At 34.7% G+C, this 24,260-nt stretch overlaps 1 protein-coding gene across 1 annotated transcript in view; it reads left to right on the top strand.

Annotated features, from left to right (window-relative positions):
• Positions 1-24,260, top strand: part of ZNF804B (zinc finger protein 804B) — a 581,346-nt gene that overhangs the window by 449,418 nt on the left and 107,668 nt on the right. The window contains exon 2 of the mRNA XM_023226713.2: positions 17,674-17,817. Within this exon, the coding sequence (XP_023082481.2) occupies positions 17,674-17,817 (144 nt within the window). The remainder of the gene's footprint in view (positions 1-17,673; positions 17,818-24,260) is intronic.

Below are 24,260 nucleotides of genomic sequence, written 5' to 3'. Positions count from 1 at the left end.
AGGAAAATACCTAGAAATATAGTTTACAAGAAAAGTGAAGGACCTCTTCAAAGAGAACTATAAACCACTGCTCAAAGGAATCGGAGAGGACACAAGCAAATGGAAAAATATTCCACGCTCATGGACAAGAAGAATCAACGTTGTGAAAATGGCCATACTGCCCAAAGTAATTTATAGATTTGATGCTATTCCAATTAAACTATCATGGACATTCTTCACTGAATTAGAAAAAACTATCTTAGAATTCATATGGAACCAAAAAAAGAGCCTGAATAGCCAATACAATCCTAAGCGTAAAGAACAAAGCTGGAGGCACCACACTACCTGACTTCAAACTATACTTCAAGACTACAATAACCAAAAGAGCATGATACTCTTACTAAAACAGACCCATAGACCAATGAAACAGAATAGAAAACTCGGAAATAAGACCATACACCTACAACCATCTGATTTTTGACAACATGCAGACCAATGGAACAGAATAGAGAATTTGGAAATAAGACCACACCTACAACCATCGGATCTTTGACAAACCTGACAGAGACAAGCAATAAGGAAAGGACTGCTATTTAATAAATGGTGCTGGGAGAGCTGGCTAGCCATATGCAGAAAATTGTACCTGGACCCCTTCCTTACACCTTATACAAAAATTAAGATGGATTAAAGACTTAAATGTAAAACCCAAAACTATAAAAACCCTAGGAGAAAATCTAGGCAATACCATCTGAAATAGGCACAGGCAAAGATTTCATGAGACAGATGCCAAAAGCAATTGCAACAAAATCAAAAATTGACAAATGGGATCTAATTAAACTAAAGAGCTTCTGTATAGCAAAAGAAACTATCATCAGAGTGAACAGATAACCTACAGAATGGGAGAACGCTTTTGCAATCTATCCATCCAAAAAAGGGTAATATCCAGCATCTACAAGGAACTTAATCAAAATAACAGGAAAAAAAAAAACCCTATTAAAAAATGGGCAAAAGACATGAACAGACATTTCTCAAAAGAAGACATACATATGATCAACAAACATATGAAAAAAGCTCAACATCACCGATTAGAGAAATGCAAATCAAATCCAAAATGAGAGAGCATCTCATGCCAATCAGAATGGCTACTAGTAAAAAGTCAAAAACAACAGACACTGGATAGTTTGCGGAGAAATAAGAATGCTTTTACACTGTTGGTGGGAGTGTAAATTAGTTCTACTATTATGAGAGACAGTGTGGTGATTCCTCAAAGACCTAGTGGCAGAAATACTATTTGACCCAGCAATCTTAATACCTAGGCCATCGATGGGATGATTTGTGCAGCAAACCACTGTGGCACATATTTACCTATGTAACAATCCTGCACATCCTGCACAGGTAGCCCTGAACTTAAAATAAAAGCTGAAGAAAAAAAAATTATCTTTATATCTTTCAACTACCAACACCTAAAACAAAACAAAACAGAACAGAACAAAAAGGCCTCAGTGCCTGACTGTAGCAGTTTTAAAAGTTTTTCCAGGGACAATATGGGTTGCCACAAAAATCTGACAGGAAGAAAACAAAACGCAGATGCAAAATATGTGAAAATAAAAGTCACACTACCAGCTCTCCCTTTGTTGATGGCTTCCTTTTGCAAATTGTCTTCCACTAAATAATGTAGGCTGCATAAAAATCCTTTCATTTTTCTTCTTCTTTTCTTCCATTGGCTATTTGATGACAATGTTTTGTATGTAAGAGTTTTCATATTATCTACTTTTTTGTAACTGCTACATGAAAATAAAGAGAGAAGTATTTTTGAAATTTTAATTATGAGAAAACCAGGATTGTTAGATCTTGATTCAATCTACATCACTACATCACTCATTAGGATTTATATTTTTGTCTTAACAGCACCCTTAGATTCTTGGTTTTTCTTTTTCTTGTTATAATAGTTTACACACAGGCTAGTGGATTTAGATTTAGTTTCGTTATATAGAGTTAAAAATATCTTTAGTTGAAGATAGTTGACATTTGTGTACACTTTAGTTTTGAATACTGAAGAAATATCTCATTTCTATGTGAATACATTATTCTTCAATTGATTAGAAAATTGGATGCTTAGACATTACTAAAAGTTATTTAAATAATGACATCTTATTAGTATGTTTCCACATACAGATCTGGCCATTAAAGATTGATGAGTAGAACACTGACCTTAGAATGTCCAAGTTTTCATGAAAATATTCACTAAATGAACAATATGATTAACAAACAGATTACTAAACCTTTGCAAATAAGTATTTTTATTGCAATACTAGCTTGATGGACTAATGAGATGATTTAAGGCATATAGGTTAAAATGGGGATAGTTTATGGAAATGCTACTCTCACACACATATAGAGACATATGTAATTTTTTAAACTTTTAATTGTTAAATAGACAAAATAATTGGTGTGAATCTAGACATTCTTTTTAATTAGAAATGTTAAAAATTGATACCTTTCATTTTACTATTTGTAGTAAATGCATAAAGCCCAAGGTAATTTCTGATTACTTTGCATGTTCGTGCTCACTCTGAGTATTTATCTTTACAATAATGTTAATAGCATTTTTAAGACTACATGTTTTCTTCTAATGAAAGCGTTATATAATCAATTAGATCACATTGCAATTAGTGAAAAATACTATAAGTTACTGTGTTTTATGCGAAATAAAAAAATAATGTGACCTTGAGGTCATCTGTCATTATGCAAGGAATATTTTCACTGTAAATGCAATAAAAGTTAATACATGTCATTTCAGGGTGATTAAACATTATTTATTATTAATCTTTGGGGTAGATTTCTCTGTTATAAATTGATAAAATTCTAAATAACTGCTTTTTTTATAAATAATAAGAATATAACAGAAAATATATAAAGCTTTCTATCAAAAACACAAGCTAAAAAAAAAAAAAAAAAAAAAAAAAAAAAAAAAAAAAAAAAAAAACCTGGTCCCTTTGTACTCCAACCAAAGGCAGAAATCCAAAAGACATAGTAGCAAAAGGTCAGGTCAGGAAGCTAGCTCACTATCTGTAGTAGAAAGCAGAGCCTGTTTTCAGTAAGGAAAATGTATGTTTAATGCAAAGAACATTATTTCTAACAAGTAACTTATCCAAAATATAGAGCCATAGGGAGTTTAGAAATAAAAAAAGTCAGCAATAAAGGGCACTGGTATCCCCAGAAGGCCATGATTAAGTGTCTAGCTGAGGCTTCTGTTTGCACAGGATTTTTTCTTCCCCCTCTTAGTTTGCAACACAAAGACTGGTCCCATTGGAAGAAAAACTTGTTATCTACATAGTATATCACTCAGTTGGGTACAGATAACTACATGTCTTCCCTATGGGAAGAAATCCTTTTTATTAGGCTTTGTGGGCCCATTCTTTATTTACTTATATTGTTTGGATGCCAGTTATGGGAGGCCAGGCTTTCCCTTTCCCTCTGGAGTCAGCATTCTTCAGGGCAATCCTCAAAACTCCTGCAAGACTCCATTCCCAAACCAGACTCTTCTACTCTAACCTGCCAATTTTTTTTAAACTATCATAGTATAGCACATTCAAATCTAATGTCATGTTTTTATATTGCTGTTGAAATCTGAACAAAATAACCCAAAACAAAACTTAGAAAATAAAAACAAATTAACACCACAATAGAAATATAAGGCTTTTACTATAGTATTTATTTGAATTGTTTCTATAATCAGTATATGGCCTGATAGGTTACACTTACACATTTGATTAACAGATGACAAAAAAGATCAAATTGCTGAGTGTCCCACACCCATGAGAAACAGAAGCTCTGATTTAAACTTAGGCTGACTCCAGAACGATACTCCTAACCACAAGGATGTACTGCCCCTTTCATTTTTAATAACTAGTTTCGAAACTCAGATCTTCCTAGACATTATTCTCACTGGCATCTTTCTATTTTGGTCACTTAGGCAGAATTTATGATATTTTATATACATATACACGCACACATATACATATAAACATCCATATATGTGTGTATATGTATATGTGAGTATATAATACATGTATATATTATATATTTAGTATACTATATATCTGTATGTGTATAATATATAGATATATATGTATAGGATATATGCGTGTTCTATATACACATAGGTATAAGTACATCTAAAATGAACATGTATGTATATATATTTAAAAATGTATTTGTTCACCTTCGTTTGGTGCTCAGAACTGTGTTTTGTGATTTTCATGTTTGAACTTATTTAATCATTACAGCCATTCTGTGAGAGTGATCTTGTTACCCTCATTTTACAGAGGTTAAATGATGCACTGAATATCACTGAGTTTGCATATGGTTGAGTTAAGATTGAAAGATTTTTGTCCCAATCTCTGTACAACCCAAATGCTCTTTACTCCTAATTAGATGTAATATGCTTCCTTCTTTTCTCAAGTTTTATCTCTATGAGCTAACTATATATTCTTTTAGTATAGGGGCAATACCTTCCAAGTCATACACAATTCCTGTAGCCCCTAACACAGTAAGAGTTTAATACATAGTAGGTGAATATATTTCTAACCTTAGGATTCCTGTCCTGGTTTGTAAAATCTCCAACTGAGATCATAGATCTCCTCTTAAATTTACTACAAATACTTAGACTCCTGAAAAATATCTCACGACAACGAGCTTCTTACCAAGGAGCACTGATGATTTTGATCAGACCCGGAGAATGTCAAGGTCAAGATTGATACAACAAAATATTGATTCCCATAGATGTAAATATTGTTGACCTTCTTATACTCTCAAGTTTCTACCAATAAATTTCAAATCATGAACAATCTTAGAAGAGATATGTCCCCTACTCCCGCACAAATAGCCTTTGGCTAAAATATTATCTACGACTGAGGAAATCATTTATGGTTTCTTTCTTCTGTCTCCCCCACCATATTATTTTTAAATTCTACTTTACAGCACCACAACCGTGATTCTTTCCTCCATTCATTTTCTTTTCTACCCTTTCACAGGGGAAATCTGGATTCTTTTGCCCACCTGAGCCATCTGTTTTCTCTTTCTATCTCCATGTTTTCATCACACTTCTCATATATGTTTTACTTCCCCTTTTTTCTGTCACTTGCCATTCCTCCCTATATGGGCATTCCAGTGTGAAACCATAGTGATATTCAGGCATGCACTAATGAAGAGGCAGACTCTTACCTGAGCTTTTGCTGACACTCTTCGGGAAAGCTTCATGGTATTTATTTAGATTTTTAAGTTATAGTTGTTTCTTATCAATGAAAGTTATTTTTTTCATTTTATATTACAGAAGAGATTCTACTAAAAAGAGTGTAAATATTCCCTGCCATCACTGCAGTTTCACAGTATAGAGATTTGCTTTTTAATATAACCACTAAAGAGGACACAGATTCCAACTTAGAGTTGTAACAGAGCATGTAAGCTGACAAATTCCAGAATCAGAATTTTTTATAGCGTAATGGACAGAAGCAAAACATTCTATAGAAATCAATTTTTAAAATCACTTACTTGTGCTTTGACAAATTCAAAGTGAACTCAGGACATACAAAATGGAATAGCAGACACTGGAGACTCCAAAACTGTCTCCACTGGGAGGAGAGTGAGGGATGAAATACTACCTATTGGATATATTGTACCCGACTTAGGAGATTGGTCCAACAAAAGCCAAGACTTCACCACTACACAATAAATCCATGTAACACTACTGTACTTGTACCCCTAAATCTATACAATTTTTTTTAAAAGCACACAATGTAAGTTCAGACTTTGTGTAAAGGCTCTGAAACAAGAAGCAGAAAGTCCAAGAAAGAAGTGCTGGGAAAATAATCAAAAGGAGCACGTAGTGGAATAATATGAAAAGGATCATAATTACTACCTAAGCTACTGGTCAGAAATAGTGACCGGCTGTAACAGAAGAGAAAATGGGAGACAGTAATAATATACTCTCTAAAGTTTGTATGACTTCCTCTTTATTAATACATGGAGTAAAATCTGTATCATTCTCATGACCAAATGTAGATTTATTATTTCTCAGGAGTACTTTGGTCACCTTCTTAAGCCCCAGAATTGAAAAGCTCATCAAGTGTCATTCATTTCTTTTATATCTAAGAGTCAAATTCAAGCCTATTAATTTAGACCGATTATAAAATTGTAACTTGAGGCTTATTCTGCTTAGGTATGTACCTGTGTTGCAGAGCAGCATGTCTATTTCCTTTCTCTAAATATACACAGTACTTTAAATACCTAACATATGATTTTGTACCCGTTTATGTTGTCCTTTGTATCTTATGAATGAATCCTATCCTTGCAGGTAGTCTGTGAGTTTCTTGAAAACAGGGATTGTGTATTATTATCATGCACAGTAAAGCAGCACAGTAACTCATCCAAACATTCGTAACATAACTAAATCCCTACCCTACACCAAGCTCTTTCAAGAGCACCATAGAAATGTGAAGACAACTAAAAAAAATAATTTTAGGTGTGAATTCTTTATCTTTTGATTTGATGTTTTCCTTTCATGTTAGATATCTCTCCTGTATCAGAGAAAGAGGTAGCTTCCTCCTTTCTAAAACCAGTTTTTAGAACTGGCTAAGTTCAGTGCTGAATTTATTTTAGCTACAACGAGTGATCTATGGACTAGCAAAACTCTAAATGCATTTTTTAAAGCTTAGGGGAATAAAGGAAAGAGGAGGTCTCTACGGGGATGATTCAGTCTTCCTCTCTAGGAGATGGCTTGAAACAGAAAACTTTTCTCTATGGCATCCAAGGAATATGAATGTTATTTCTAAATATGTTGTTAAATAGATGCTGATTTTGATTACATGGTTTGAGAAAGAAAAAATTATACATCTATATTTTAAAGATTCCAGAGATCCATGTATATGTCTTGATTTTTAGAGACACAAAAATTCCATTCCTTAGACCAACCTCATTTTCCAGATGAGGAAATAGAGCCTCCTGAATTAATTGCTCTGCCATTGGTCTCAAAGACAGGAGTCAGGACTTGAATTCTCATTCCAGATCTGCTGTTTATCATCCTGCATAAACCTTTGACAAGCCAAAGAACTTTGCCTGGGTTAATTTCCTTAAAAGATTGTTGAGATTGCTTCCAATTACCTGCCGGTGTGATTATTCTAACTTTCCTATTTTACTTTTTTACAATAGGCCCACAACTTCTCTTCTATTGCAACTACAATACATCTCTTTTTAGACTAGTTCTCTACACTGCACACACACACACACATACACACACATGTACATACTCACACAAATGCACATACAGAATAGACTGGAGCCCAGCTCAGTATGGCTTGCTGAGTTGACACCAGTGGTAACAATAAGTATGGATTCGCCAACTGCTGAAGCAGCTGTGACACTCTTGGACAACTGTAGGCTCTTTGCCACAGCCTGGGTGGGCTACATCATCAGCACTGCCATTATGATACACATAAACATTGACCCCAGTTTCCAGCTAACTAGGCTATCTGACTCCAGCTCACAGACATTTTTAGTTAGTTCTCAGAAAAGCAGGTATATGTGCATGAGCTGATGTACAGACCTTCTTTTTGAGGTTTTCTCAAGTCACTTATCCAAGTTTTGCTGTTATATGCGATGATTATTTAATAGACAAGCGTAAGTAGTTTATAGCAGCTCTTTGGACCCTTGTGAATGTCTTTCTCTCAAAGTGAACTAGCATTTTTTAATGTTTTTTTTTTCTTACTTTGACACATTTTCTCAGCTTAAAGTTAGTATTTAAGATTTAAGACACAGAGCTTCTGTGAACATCCTTTTTTCACAATTTCTAGTATTCTCTAAGTTTGAAATTAAATTACCCACTAGAATTTCAACAGATAGAAGCCTGGAGCAGCCGGTTTGAAATAATGGTGTGCCTTTGTGAGCACAATCACTTTTTAGACATCTCTGGTACAGAACAAGTAAACCAAGCAGCAGACTTATTATTAGACATGATAGCAGACGTTCATGAGAATAGAGAGAATGTCCTTGGTGTTTTGTAATTCATCTGACTTGCTTTTTCTTAAAAGCAAAGCCATTGGCTTTATACTATTTTAATACATCATCTCAGGAGTTTGCAGGCCTCTGTTTAGCACATGTAGAACATAAACACAGCAGAGATTAATACCTGAACAATATAAGAAGTTCAGAGAAGAAAAACTTACTTGAAATTCACTGAATCTATTTGAAGGGAACATATTTGCAATCAATTCCCAAGGAAAGGTGAAGCAATGGCTAGGTCAGCATCGCTTAATGGTCATTTCTTTCATAGAGGGCTCTCACAAATTTTAAATTAAAAGAAAAATGGTTTGTAACTGAGCAGGCATCACTAGTAACTTTCCAGAAAACTTAGTTGTCTGACATTTTTCATTGATTTTTCTTATATTAGAAAATGAAATGTCACACGCTATTAATTGCATTTTTACAATAAATAGTTCCATCAGGAGTAATGGCTAAATGAAAGTACTTCCTGTCTAATGCACAATAGATATATTCGTTTAAATGTATTCAATTTAGATGAAAGCAATATGTCTATATTCATTACAGTTATACCCACCTGTGGGCTGAATTGATGAGGTGGTAATTACTACCTTTATAAATGGAACAGCATTTCCTCCAGAACAGTCTGGAGGAAGAAAACCCATTTTCTTATCATCATATTTCACACACCCACACAATAGACACATTCCAAAAACTTTCTTCCAATCATAAAAATTTTACCCTTGAATTTCCAGTGGACCTAATGATTGTAAACATGATCACTCAGTAGGTCCTGCTTTTCTGGAGGGTTGCAAAGGGTTGGTTTCATAAGACATGATGGAGGGAAACTGAGCATCAAAATCTCTTCATGCAAAGTAACTCTCATGTTTGTTATTCTGCATGCCTGCAGTGCAGCTGTAGGCATCATGTGGCATGGATTTGATTATTCTTATACCATGCATTGTTTTCTGAGTTCAATGAAGGTAGGACAATTAAAATGTGACTTTGTTCAATATTTTTATTTTTAGAACATTGTTCTAAAAATAAAGTCTGTTAATTAGAAAAAGCAAGTACACATAGTTCCTATACACTCTGCCCAATCCTAAATAGTTTCTCTTATTATTATTTTGTATCGTGTGGTGAGTTAGTGTATTAGTCTGTTCTTACGCTGTTAGCAAAGACATACCCAAGACTGAATAATTTATAAAGGAAATAGGCTTAATTGACTCACAAGTCCACATGGCTGGGGAGGCCTCAGAATCATGATGAAAGGGGAATGAGGAGCAAGGTCATGTCTTACATGGCAGCAGGCAAGAGGGCATGTGCAGGAGAACTCCCATTTATAAAACCATCTGATCTCATAAGATATGTTCACTATCACGAGAACAGCACAGGAAAAACCCACCCTCCATGATTCAATCACCTCCCACCAGGTCCCTCTGATGATATGTGGGGATTATTATAATTCAAGGTAAGATTTGGGTGGGGACACATAGCCAAACTATATCATTCTGCCCCTGGTTCCTCCCAAATCTCATGTCCTCACATTTCAAAACCAATCATGCCTTCTACTGCCCCTCAAAGTCTTAACTCATTCCAGCATTAACCCAAAAGTTCAAGTCCAAAGTCTCATCTGAGAAAAGGCAAGTCCCTTTCACGTATGATTCTATAAAATCAAAAGCAACGTAGTTACTTCCTAGATACAAAGGGGGTGCAGGCAATGGTTAAACACATCCGCTCCAAATGGGAGAAATTGGAGAAAACAAAGGGGGTTTAGGCCCCATGCAAGTCCAAAATCCAATGGGGTAGTCAAATCTTAAAGCTTCAAAATGATATCCTTTGAGCTCCTGTCTCGCATCCAGGTCACATATTATGTTCTCTTGACTATGTTTGGAATTCTTAAATATGTGAAAGTAAAAAAAAAAAAAAAAAAAAAAAGAGATTCAAAACTCCTGAAAACTAATTATGCAAAGAAAATTAAATTTCTAGCTTCATTTTTATTTTACATTCTTGGGTACATGTGCAGGTTTGTTACATAGGTAAATGTGTGCCATGGTGGTTTGCTGCACCTATTAACCCATCACCTAGGTATTAAGCCCAGCATACATCATCTGTTTATCCTAATGCACTCCCTCCCTCAACTCCACCCCCAGACAAGCCCCAGTTTGTGTTGCTCTCCTCCCTGTGTCCATGTGTTCTCATCATTCAGCTCCCACTTATAAGAACATGTGACATTTGGTTTTCTGTTCCTGCATTAGTTTGCTGAGGATAATGGCTTCCAGCTCCATCCATATCCCTACAGAGGACATGATCTCATTCCTTTTTATGGCTGCATAGTATTCCATGGTGTATATGTACCACATTTTCTTTATCCCGTCTATCATTGATGGGCATTTGAGTTAATTCCATGTCTTTGCAATTGTGAACAGTGCTGCAATGAACATATGTATGCATGTATTTCTGTAACAGAATGACTTATATTCCTTTGGGTATATACCCAGTAATGGGATTGCTGGGTCAAATGGTATTTCTAGTTCTAGATCTCTGACAAATTACTACACTGTTTTCTACAATGGTTGCTAATTTACATTCTCACCAACAGTGTAAAAGCATTCCTATTTCTCTGCAACCTTGCCAGCAACTGTTGTTTCTTGACTTTTTAAGCATCTCCATTCTGACTGGTAACAGATGATATCTCATTGTGGTTTTGACTTGCATTTCTCTAATGATCAGTGATGTTGAGCTTTCATTCATATGTTTATTGGCCACATGAATGTCTTCTTTTCAGAAGTGTCTGTTCATGCCCTTTGCCCACTTTTTAATAGGGTTGTTTGCTTTTTTCTTATACATTTGTTTAAGTTATTTGTAGATTCTGGATATTAGACTTTTGTCAGATGGATAGATTGCAAAAATTTTCTCCCACTCTTTAGGCTGCCTGTTCACTCTGATAATAGTGTTTTTGTTGTTGTTTTTCCTGTGCAGAAGCTCTTTAGTTAGATCCCATTTGTCAATTTTTGCTTTTGTTGCAATTGTTTTTGGCAATTTCATCAACAAATCTTTGTCTGTGCCTGTGTCTTGAATGCTATTCCCTAGATTTTCTTCTAGGGTTTTTGTGGTTTTGGGTTTTATATTTAAATCTTTAATCCATCTTGAGTTAATTTTTGTATAAGGTGAAAGGAAGGGGTCCAGTTTCAATTTTCTGCATATGACTGGCCAGTTCTCCCAATCCTTTCCCAAATACTTGTTTTTGTCAGGTTCATGGAAGATCAGATAGTTGTAGATTTGTGGTCTTATTTCTGACTAATCTGTTCCATTGGTCTATGTGCCTGTTTTTGTACCAGTACCATACTGTTTTGGTTACTGTAGCCTTGCAGTATACTTTGAAGTCCGGTGGCATTATGACTCCAACTTTGTTCTTTTAGCTTAGGATTGTCATTGCTATGCAAGCTCTTTTTTGAATCTATATGAATTTTACAATAGTTTCTTATAATTCTGTGAAGGATGTCAATGGTAATTTAATGGGAACAGCACTGAATTTGTAAATTACTTTGAGCAGTATGGCCATTTTCATGATATTGATTTTTCCTATCCATGAGCATGGAATGTTTTTCCATTTGTTTGTGTCCTCTCTGATTTACCTGACCAGTGGTTTGTAGTCCTCCTTGAAGAGGTCCTTCACTTCCCTCATTAGCTATATTCCTAGGTATTTTATTCTCTTTGTAAATTTGCTAGCTTTTGTATGAGACAGTGGGCTAAAGATGGTAAAAAATTTCTCTTACCTGCCCAAATTTCCATCAGGAATTTGCTTTGTAGACTCGGGGAAAATGGTATTTTGTTGAAAATAATTTTATACTATCACATGCATTCAGTGATATACACACACACAGAAGCAGACCCCAGAACATCCAAACATTGAGTACCTATATAGGGGAAGAAAAATAATTTTCTTCTTCTCAAGCATTTTGCTGTGACTCCCTGTAACAAAACACAAATTAGCAAGATAAGAAACAGAAGTTTGATAACATGTATACCTCCTGTGCACATGGGAGATAACCTGTAGAAATAAATAAATTTCTAGACTAAATTTCAAAGAGTTGTCTTAGACTTCAGGCTTGAATATCATCGTTCTCTGAAGCAAAGAAGTATGAGGTGAAAGGTCAGGTTAAGACCCATGAAAAGTGCTACTACAAAACAGGAAAAGGTTTGTTATGCAGATTTAAGTCTATGCCTTTTCCATTTATTAAGAGTCTCTAGTAATTTAGAGCTAGCCTTCTTTTAGGTTGTCTTAGGAGACACCTTTACAAGTAAAGCTTTCCTTTATAGGTGTAAATTTATCTTAGAAAAGAATAGATAACTTTTCAAAGCTTCTCCTGTGTCTATAACTTCTCAAAATAACTAGTTCAAAATTATCCTTATGCTAAGGAGGTGTACCAGAGTGGCATACTTAGGTTTCCTAGTCATATTTTGGGGTGGCATATTCTGAGCCCCATCACCTATATTTGCCATGTGGTGTACTTAGTACTTCCATGAAAAGATTTTTTCTTCACAACAATCTTGTAAGCTGCTTATTATTATCCCCCTTAATTTATTCTGAGATACCTGAAACCTTTAGAGTTTGAACTTCTGTAAGATGGAGGCTGACATTCAAGCTAGTCAGGTTTCAAAGGCTAAGATTTTTTTCCTATTATAAAAATAGAATAAATAAGTGAATGAAACCTCTAAAGCAAGTTTTCTGTTATCCAAGCTGTTACAGAGATGCAGGAAGATGATGGGTACCAAAAGAGTTCTGACTCAGCAGCAGCCACTTGATTGGAGGAGGGGGAAATTCACTCTCTTTGAAGCAGGATTTCATTTGGGGCTAATATAATAGAACAAGGTAGAGAATATTAGAATTCTTAAAGCAATCTCTTATGCATAACAGTGAAAGGTCAAATGTGGGCTTTCATGCAAAGACTATGAATTCAATTCTCACAGCTCTGTGCTGGTATTACCCATAAGGAGCTACGAAGAACAGCAATTGATTTCTTCCCTTTCTTTTTTATGATCAGAGCACATATTTACAACCAATGCAACAAGACTACTACCTTGCATCTTCCTAGTACCCATCTCTCAGCTTCAAGAGCATTATACATTTTTAAAATTACAATTAGTTATCTCACTCTTTCTGGGAGTTAACTGCTCCATGTCATCCTGAACCCACAAATGACTTAGTAGAGATAGCCTGGACTTATGTGGCATCTGGATAAATGCTAAGTAATTGGAACAGCCTTGAGTATGTTGAATCATGCCTCTGAAGTCAGGCAGATCTGAGCTTTAATCTAGTGAATGCATTTCTAAACATGTTTGTGCCTTATTTTCCATATCTTTAAATGAGATAATAATAGAATATACTTCATAGGGTTATTATGAAGATTAAGTGAATGAACAAGTGTCAAGTGCATGGCACATTTCTAGTTTACAGTGTAGTTCATGAGGAGTTAATGTGTCATAATAATTACAATAATAACAATTTGATAGCAAACATTCATACTTCTAAATGCATTACTCTAGTAAGAATACTTGGCACTTTAAAAACATACCTGTTTTATGCATTAACGTACACTTTTTCGTGTGCAAAAGTACATATTCTCTCCTTGCACGCAAAACGTTAAGTATAAAAAGCAGTTAATTACTACAGAATTCATACTGAATGACAACAAAAAATTCCCCTTGGCATTACTGAATGTTTTAAAAATGACTCTTGTTAAGATAATTGTCGTATTCAATTTGTAATTTATTTTCAACCTTTAATGAATCATTGAGAGTGATTAACAAGGTTTCCTTTATGTTATACATTTTTTTCTGTCAGATAAGCTCTCAAAACCTCTTCCTATAGGCAAACTGTAAGAAGGGAAATTTAAATAACTGGCAAATGAATGAATGAATTATATATCAAATCTTGTACTATAATTCTTTATTTTAAAACTTTTCTGATACTGAGAATAGGTCATCATTTTTTACTCTTTCATACTTACACTCCATCTCTAAATATATTTAAAGATAGTATAATTATTTCAGAGAGTAAGTCATCTTATTTACCTTCAGCCCTATTTTTTTCAGTAAAAGCATCCTGTCATTCAGCAAAAAGCCAAGAAATAATGTGTGCTAAAATGTGTATATAATGCTATGTAAGAGAGATATTAACTTCTAATTATTCTTAAGTAGTCTGATCTAGGTAACCCTCTACAGCAACTTGTGATTATCACTCTATCACAACTTACAGTTTTTACCTCTTTACATGTAATTCTTTCCCATTAAACTGTAAATTAGTCAGTATAAGACCCAGTAAGAAATTGACATCTAGAAGTTGCTAAATAAGAGATAATTGAATGTATGAATACTTAATAAACAGTTGAATGAATGGATGGTTACATGTGTGGATAGATGGTTGGATGGATGAGGTAGCATGAGACAGTGAAAAGCATGCCCCGCTTTACCGTAATTACCTAGCCATTAGACTTTATACAAAACATGAAATTACTAAATATCAGTTGCCTCTTTTGAAAAATAATAGAGATTTCTACCTTTATAATTCAGTCTATGTCTGTATGTTTTATGGTAGGATTTATACTCCACTGGTTTACTCTTTCTCTCTTAATAAGGAGGCCAGACTATGCCCTAGAGATTGTCATTAGCACCTTAGAGGTAAGAAAGATAAGGATATCTGCATAATTCCCTGGCAAGAATAATGAAGCAAGAAATGTGATGTGTAGTTTAGTCTAACGACCTTGTAAAATAGAAGTGTTCAGAAAAAGATGGTATAAAACTTAAATTTTGGTGAAGCTGTCTTAAAATTATAAAATTTTGAATTAAAAATCATCAATATGATACTTAAAGAACATTTCAGAAATATAGAATGTGTAGATGAAGGTAAACATTCATTCTTGACCATTGAACTATTGTCATAAAATCTTCTACATAATCTGAAAGAATACAAAATACATTTTTAGCCTCAAATCTATCCTGAATTTTCAGTTGTTCCCCTACCCCAGTTCATGAGGCTAAGGTATTTTTGAGCACTAAGGTTGTGTTGACCATTGTATAAGAACATGGTCAGTTTTCTAAGACTGTTGTCATAAAGAAGTAAGAAGAACTATGATCAGGCCGGGCGCAGTGGCTCACGCCTGTAATCCCAGCACTTTGGGAGGTCTAGGCGGGCAGATCACGAGGTTGGGATATCGAGACCATCCTGGCTAACACGGTGAAACCCCGCCTCTACTAAAAATGCAAAAAATTAGCTAGGTCTGGTGATGGACCGCTGTAGTCCCAGCTACTTGGAAGGCTGAGGCAGGAGAATGGCATGAACCCAGGAGGCAGAGCTTGCAGTGAGCTGAGATCATGCCACTGCACTCCAGCCTGGGCAACAGAGCAAAAAAAGAACTATGATTAAACCAAATTAATCCCTAGTGTCAATCCAGTCCCTGTGATTATACTAAGAAAGGGCATGAAAAATAAATAAATAAACAAACAAATAAATAAATAAATGCCAGGTGCAGTGGCTCACACCTGTAATCCCAGCGCTTTGGGAGGCTGCAGCCGGTGGATCACCTGAGGTGAGGAGTTCGAGACCAGCCTGCCTAGCATGGTGAAACCCCCATCTCTACTAAAAATACAAAGAAAGTAGCTAGGCGTGGTCGCACATGCCTGTAATCCCAGCTGCTGGAGGGGCTGAGACAGGAGAATCTCTTGAACTCCAGGAGGAGGAGGTTGAGGTGAACTGAAATCGTGCCATTGCACTCCAGCCTGTGTGACAGAGTGAAACTCCACCTCAAAAAAAGAAAAATAACTTAGTGAGAAAGAGTGCAGAAATAATGGTTTCCTTTGATTCTACGTCTACTAAATCAAGAGATTTAGCACCACTTCAATGCTGTACTCCTGTCTCACTTCTCAATAGTGACTGTATCAGCTGGCAATTATCCTAGTTCTTTCAGCAACTGGATTTTGACCTTGAAATCAGAGTCTCCATTCTCATTACTGGCTACGGCCTGTCCACTAGTTTTTTTATATCAGCCATTGTTCTAGAACGTAACCGAATTCTTACTTTAACTCTCTTAGATAGGCAATCCATATACTTGGTCTAGTTGTGCTGTTAGTTAATGGTATCATGCCCTTCTTTCTTTTTGCCATGTGTTTTGCCCTCTTATATTTGGGCTTAAATCATTATGTTACACACATGTCTAAATTAATTGTCCCATTACTTCACCCTACTCTGAAAAATATGCCTACATTATTTCTGCTTACTTTCTTTTCTGGTCAGCTATTTGCCTATGATGTACACTTATGACCCGATTTCTTTCTATCGAGGGTAGTTGTTTTGGAGAAACAAGGATAAAATCCATTCTTTAGTTTGTTCGTTCAGTGTATATACATATTTACTTGGTATTCTCAAAGTGTCAGTCACTCTTTTATTTGGGGTATTGGGATAATAGAGCAAAAGTTGTAGAATGGTATGAGGCATACATATATAAACCATTATTATCCATTAACTTACATAATGCATATTAAGTAGCACATATTCCGGGCTAGACAACATGTCGTTTAGCATTGTGTAACAAAAATGAATAAAATAGCTTCTTCCCTCAAAAAATTGGTGGAAAAAATAGACATGAAAACAGATAATTTAATGCTGTGTGACATACCTGGTAACAGATTATTAAAAAGGACAATATAGAAGCAGGATTTGACAAAATATGATACAGGCAAGGTGAGAAGTTTTTCTGGTATATTAAGAAGATTGGCATTAAAGGAATATAGCAAATCACAGCTGTTTACTAACAAAGAAGCCAAGCATAGGTTGTTTGAATTCAAATTCCTTCTCCACTTGTTAACTTGGAGACCATGAGTGTGTAATCTCTCTAAGCACTGGTTGATGCATCTATAATGCAGATGAAAATATAACCTAACTCATAGAGTTGTTGTGAGGAATGATGAGATAATTCATATACCTTGTGCATAGTTTATACTCAGTAAACATTTGCCACTATTATTCTATAATCAAAGAGAGAGTTAAAGAGGATTTTAAGCAGGAGAATTATGTATCCAAAACTGTTTTAAATGGAGCATACTAAAAATTTTAAGGAGAATATTTTGAAGAACATGGACATAAATCCTTTGGTAATGTGTAGCAGGAACTGATGCTTGCGGAGGAGGTTTAGGCAATGTTGAACATTGTGGATACATCAAGCTCTATCTATTGTGTGAATGGGGACACCCATGGAAGAGCATATGAAATGGATAAATCATTTGGCTGAAGATGGAATTGCATAGAACACTAAAATTTAAGGGATAATATCAGAAAAACAGAGGCCAATGAAGGATATAAAGAAGAATGGCCAGTGATGTGCTTGGTAATAGGCACAATCACAACCTAGAAATGGGTGGCAAGAAGGATGAGTAAAAACCAGGCTTCAGGCCAGGGCTACTTTAGAACTCATGATACGTCAGTTGATAAGTTAAGGATGATGCTAAACTAAAAGTTACTTTCACAGTGTCATGAATTCCCAGAAAATAATGTGCTCCTCATATTTCTTTAAGTTAAATACCACCTTGATTAATATGAGATCTGGTTATGCTATTAGAGAGAAGTCTAACCAACATTTTTGTATTTTTTTCTTAAAGGATTTTGCAGAAAAGGAGAAGTCCACAGCAAAGGCCCTGGAAGATGTAAAGGCAAACTTTTACTGTGAATTATGTGACAAGCAGTATCACAAACACCAGGAGTTTGACAATCATATTAATTCTTATGATCATGCTCATAAGCAGGTAAGCCAAAGTGGGAAAAGTCCTTCATATTCTTGTATTTGTACCTTCAGAACAGAACCGTATGAATTTAACCTTATTTACTGTCATATAAGACTACGAGGTGAGAACATTTTATGTCCTATTTTTTTCCCCTGGAAAGGTTGTGTTTTTGTGTTTAAATGTTATCCAAAGTCATTTTTTCCTAGAAGTACTATACTACTAGAGGTAAACTTAGAGATAATCTAAGAGTAGACTGACATATTTATTTTAGAATTATATTCAGTTAACCCTTAAACAACACAATGGTTAGGAATGTCAGTCAAAAATCCGCATGTAACTTTTGCAGTTAAAAATTCACATATAACTTTTGATTCCCTCAGAACTTTACTAACAGCCTACTGTTGACCAGGACGAAGTTTTACTGTAACATAAACAATCCATTAATGCATGTTTTATATATGTTATATATATTATATACCGTATTCTTACAATGAAGTAAGCCAGAGAAGAGAAAATGTTATTAAGAAAATAAGGTAAGGAAGGGAAAATATAGTTACTATTCATTAACTGGAAGTGGATCATCATAAAGGTCTTCATCTTCATTGTCTTCATGATGAGTAGGTTGGGGAGGAAGAGAAAGAGAAGGAGTTGGTCTTGCTGTCTCAGGGGTGGCAGAGGTCGAAGAAAATCCACATGTAAGTGGACCCATTCAATTCAAACCTATATGTTGTTCAAGGGTCAACTGTATGTAGGAAAACCAGGACCCAGGAAAAGTAATAATGTCTTATTCAAAGTTAGTTAACTAGTTAGTGATAGGTTTAGAATCCTGGACTAGTGCTAGGACAGAATCTATTACAGAATCGATTATAGTCTACATCTTTCAAGGACTCTAAGTTATAGGAAATATTAGGTCTTTGGGAAAGCAATTCTCAATAAAAGATTACATTTTCCTAAGCATACTCTCTTAAGAAAGTCAAAGATTTTATTTAACAAATGGAACACTGAAAACAGGCACACAAAAAATACAAAAGGGAAAAGCCTAGGGGTAATCACAGGTGAAAACATTTCAGTTCATTTACTTGAAAGCTCATATGGGCATCTATATTATTAGTGTTGATATACTACATGTGGCTGCTTATATTACCTAATCTCCAAATGTGAAAAAAGAGGCTATTGTTCTCATCTGGTTAGATGTTATCCTTGCTGATTGAGGTATGGTGATACTGGCAATTTAGGAATGTTAAATACCACCGAGAAAAAAAAAATTCATGTGGCCAAAGATTATTGCTAACAGCTGTAATAAGGTACACATTCCTGATGCCAAATGTACCTGGCATGTTGGAATGTGTGGGTAAGTCTTGTATACTCTATGTTAAATATTTATTCAGATTAAACAAAAATAAATATTTTGTCAGACATCACTAGCATTTTATTGAGTGTATACTAAATATATATGTATGTGCATATATACACACATATATGTATGTATATATGTGTATGTGTATATATATACATATATGTGTGTGTATATATATCCTTGGGAAATGCAAGCCTGGCAAAGACACAGCCTTTATCCTTAAAAATAAGATATATGTATATAGTTGGCTTCATTTCTCTGACAAGGGCTAGATAATGAGATAAACTGTTTTAGGATTGTAATTCCCAAATCCTAGTGTGCGTAACAATGACCTCAGAATATATTAATTGTTCAGATTCTCAGAATCTTCCTCAGATACTCTAGTTCAATAATTCTGAGATAGGGTCTAGCAATCTATATTTTAAAATGAATTAAAAATGAAAAACTTAAAACATATATAAATGTGAACTAATGGCTATCACCCAACTTCAATGATAATCAGTCTTGCTTGATTTATACCACTCACCACACCTCCGCCATTATTTTGAATCAAGTGCCAGATGGTATATCATTTTATCTAAAAGTATTTCAAGATATATGGTGATGCTTTAAAATGGATGCTTTGATTATTATCTAACCTAAAAATCAACAGTAAATTTTTAAATACCAGTTAGTGCTCTTGTTACCTGAATGGTCTCATAAATGATTTGTAAATTTGAATTCATTGAAATTAGTATCCCTAAATATCCACACTTTTGGTTGACATGTCTTGAAGTGTCTTTTGATATATTTTAATCTATAGGTTTTTCTGTCCCTTTTAAAATTGTACATTTTGCAGCTCCTTTCCCACATTTGGGATTATGCAAAATTCTACTCACTGTTATCTTTCAACATTTCCCTTGGTTTCCTTTTGACTGGTTTTTATGGATAGGGATTTGGCCAAATTCAGACATATTTTTTCGTGGCAAGAATATATTAGAGGGTATTTTGTGTCCTTCCATAAGGTGGCATATAATGTCTGGTTGGCTCTCTCTCTCTCTTTTTTTTTTTTTTTTTTTTTTTGAGATGGAGTCTCGCTCTGTCACCCAGGCTGGAGTGCAGTGGCCGGATCTCAGCTCACTGCAAGCTCCAGCTCCCAGGTTTACACCATTCTCCTGCCTCAGCCTCCCAGGTAGCTGGGACTATAGGCGCCCGCCACCTCGCCCAGCTAGTTTTTTTGTATTTTTTAGTAGAGACGGGGTTTCACCGTGTTAGCCGGGATGGTCTCAATCTCCTGACCTTGTAATCCGCCCGTCTCGGCCTCCCAAAGTGCTGGGATTACAGGCTTGAGCCACCGCGTCCAGCCTGTCTCTCTTTTTATAATCTTAAGTTTGATGAGTGAGTTGAGGTACTATCAGTTATTGATCCATTTGTCATTAAGTTTCCACTGGCTTTTTTCTCATTAATGATTTTGTAATGGTCATTTGCTCAAATATCTTTATTTGTATTTGTAAAATGATGATTCAAATTGTTTTACCCCTTCTAAATGTATTAGATAGATTATGTCTGTAAAGAGAAACTTCTTCTAAGCACCACTCCCTGTGGGATTTTATGCAGGTGGTCTTCAGGCTGAATATTAAGAAAAAATTATTCGGGGATTTGGAGAAATAAAAGACCAGGAAAGGTCTCATGCAATAGTGGGATTTGATTTGCGTCTTACATATGTATAAGTAGATGTCAAAATAGAGGATCAAGATGAGATGGCATTCTTGTCAGTGGAAATATAAGAAGCTAAGGTAAGAAAATTGAAGAGCATGAGGCATCTTTTAGAACTGTAGGAAGTATTGAACTATGTGGGGTGAATCCCCCATACCAGGTCTGCAAGCCACAGCATCTCTTGGACTCTGGAATCCTGCCTAATCAATTTCTATTTTTTTTTAAATCACTTTCTTCAATCTTATTTCTATTAGCTATCTAACATGTTGATAAACAACCTTCCTCAATCATTCTATTCTATTCTATTCTATTCTATTCTATTCTATTCTATATGCACATTTCTGTCTTTCATCTATTTGCTTGTTTCATTTGTTTGTTTATTGACTTTCTGTCATTCTAACTTTCCTGGTTATTCTCCTTCATCAAACAATGATTCGGTTTCTACTGTGTGCTGCTGTGTTCATTGTGAAAAATCGACACATTTGGTCTCCACCTTCAGGGAACTGGTAATCTAATTGAGGAGAAGACAAGTCAATAGATCTTGTGATACATTAATTTAAGAGTTGTAAAAAATTTATACCTAGGACACTTAATAGAGAGCACAAAAATACTAATTCCGGAAAGAAGACAAGATAAATGAGCTGGATTTCATCAAGACTGAATAGACGCTAACTGTGTACTCAAGAATAATAGGTCCTATATGGTAGAAGACCTATTGTCAAGGCATGGGGGCAGTTAAAAAGTGTAATCTATGAAGGAGCAAATGATTCACTATGGCTGCTTAAGGCCATCATCACTCTCTTGGGGATCGCTTTAGAAATCTTTGAAACTGCATCCTATTTACCTCATCCTCTTTTTGCAGTGCATCTTGTCCTCATTTTTCATTCTGCATTCTCATTTCCACCATCATAATTAATCTCACTTCTAAATCATTGCTGAGGTCTTCAAACTGGACCCCCCACCTCCAGTATTTTTCCTGCTCCACACCAACCCATCCACTTATAGTCAGATAAATCTTTTCATACAACCCCATTTATATGATCACTCTTTTTCCTAGGAAATATTTAGTGCTTGATGACTGATTTTTGAAAGGGTCTGAACTACTTATCATGCTATTTGAATCCACAATCTGGCTCTTGCCTCCATTTCCAGATTTATCTTCTGCAAATCCAGAATTTCCTTACAGTTTCTTTAAACATGCCTTATGCTTTCCCACATGCTCATCTTGGATCATTATCTTCCCTCTCCCTGAAGTGCCCTCTTGTCTTGTTTCTCTTTTTCAGCACATACTTCTGCATATTTAATGCAGAGATTGACAACTTATATGGGATATTAAAATAGCTGAGATTTCATGGTAAACTAATTTAACACCGTATTTTAAAAATACCTTATGCTTGAAATCTATTAATATTATGGATAATTTTTGTACATGCTTCCCACTTTAAAAAAAACATTGGAATAATTAAATTTGCTATAAACTTTGTTAGACTGCTTTCTTGGATAATGTTGAAATACTTCCATTTAAAAATTTATTTTAGCCCAAAATATTTTGAAAATTACCTCAATTTTGGATGAAGCTGAGTTTAACATTTTTCTTTTAAACAAAACTGAATTTTATATAAAGGAAAAGGAATTATGCACTAAAGTAAATCATGCAAAAGTATATATTTTTTTTCAAATTTCAAAGCTAAATTTGTCAATTTGGTTCTTCTTTAAGAGCTCTTCTTGATTGTGATGATGATTATAATGGTGGTGGTGGAAATTTGGCTATTTTTTGGCCTAAGTAATGTGAACAGTTGCCATAATTTTATTTTCCATGTAGGTACAGATGAACTAACTGGCTTCTTCTGTTGAACTTCCAAAAATATGCTTTTTTTGGTACACTTAGAAGTAAATCCAAACTCTCATGAAATCCATTCTATTACTCATCAATAGAACATCTTAGATCTGATAACAAAATAATTTTTGAATACTCTTCTCTGCTTTTCCTTCATTCATGTATAATTACTCAGGATCCCACCACTTAATAAGTAACTTCTGAAGCATTTGTTATTGTCTTCTGTCAGCATCATGTGTTTATTTTATCACAAAGATTATATTTTTCATGGTTATATTGTAATTCTAGATGAGTAAGTCAACACACAACTTCAAGAAATAAAGTAAAAGAGTATGTGATACATATATTTAAATAAATTCCATTGGAGCTTTAAAAATATTTTTCTATAATTTGAATAAAAAGTAAGATTATTTTTATTTATTTATTTATTTATTTATTTATTTATTTAGGCCTCATGGCACTCCAGTATAGGCAATCCAGAGTGAGACCTGTCTCAAAAAAAAAAAAAAAAAAAAAAAAAGATTTTTTCTTAGGTATTATTTGTAGAGAAAGACAGCTCATCAATAACAAATCTAATTTTTAAAATTTCTTCCAATGAGGAAAAATAATGAATTTCTAGCTTTGACAAGTCATTCTATATTTGGCTCACATTTTTTGAAACAACTCAATATCTTAGCTATTGCCTTGCACTTAAAATTCGGTGTAAATGTTGAGTATTATTCCCAATGCAATTCGAATGTGTATACAAATTATAATCACTTAGATAAAGACAGAACTGTAACTGTTAATATAGGTAACATGCCAATAACAACTAATTCCTTTTGAGACCACCTACAAGTCATAATCTCTTTCTTAAGATTGTTAGCTGCAAATGTATCACTGGAATGAATAATACACATCCTCACATGCAGCAGCAGTCTCTCCTGCCCCAGGGACATTCTGACTCATCTCAATTTTGAAAAAACAAATGAGCCAGATCCCTGTACAATTAACTCATAAAAATATCTTTAATAATAAAAACAAATCCACTTTGAAACCCTCCACGTGTGACACTTAATCCTTCTAATCTCCATTTGCTTCACAATAGGATTTATTTTTACGCAGAAGAGCTGTTCACTTGTCAAGCCCTGGATTTGAACTCCAATGGATTCATTGTTTAAAATACTGTTTCGAATTCACTGCATCTCTACTTACTCTGGATAACATATCAAAACAGAGCTACCATTGTCATCTTGACTTTAAGAGGAAAAGACCCCAAAATTGATAAAAGAGTTTAATCTAATTACCTTTTTTGTTTCTGCAATTTGATTTATATTTTCCCCAAATACTGCCCAAATGATATATAGTATGTGTAAGTTATTAGTCCTCTAAAAGTAGTAACAAAATGTCAAAGTGTAGATGATTGGTGGGGTCAGCAAGATTGAAGAAATAAAGACTAGAGTGCCTGGAATGAATACTTTCAGTAGCATGAAATAATACTATCTCCTGCTCTGTTTTGCATTCTGTAAACCAAGATTTCTGGTAAAGAGTGTGTGTGTGTGTGTGTGTGTGTGTGTGTGTGTGTGTGTGTGTGTG

The sequence above is a fragment of the Piliocolobus tephrosceles genome, chromosome 8 (genome assembly GCF_002776525.5).
Source record: "Piliocolobus tephrosceles isolate RC106 chromosome 8, ASM277652v3, whole genome shotgun sequence".
NCBI classification, from domain to species: domain Eukaryota; kingdom Metazoa; phylum Chordata; class Mammalia; order Primates; family Cercopithecidae; genus Piliocolobus; species Piliocolobus tephrosceles.
Note: the sequence above shows the minus strand (reverse complement) of the source record. Positions and strands in the feature narration are given on the sequence as shown.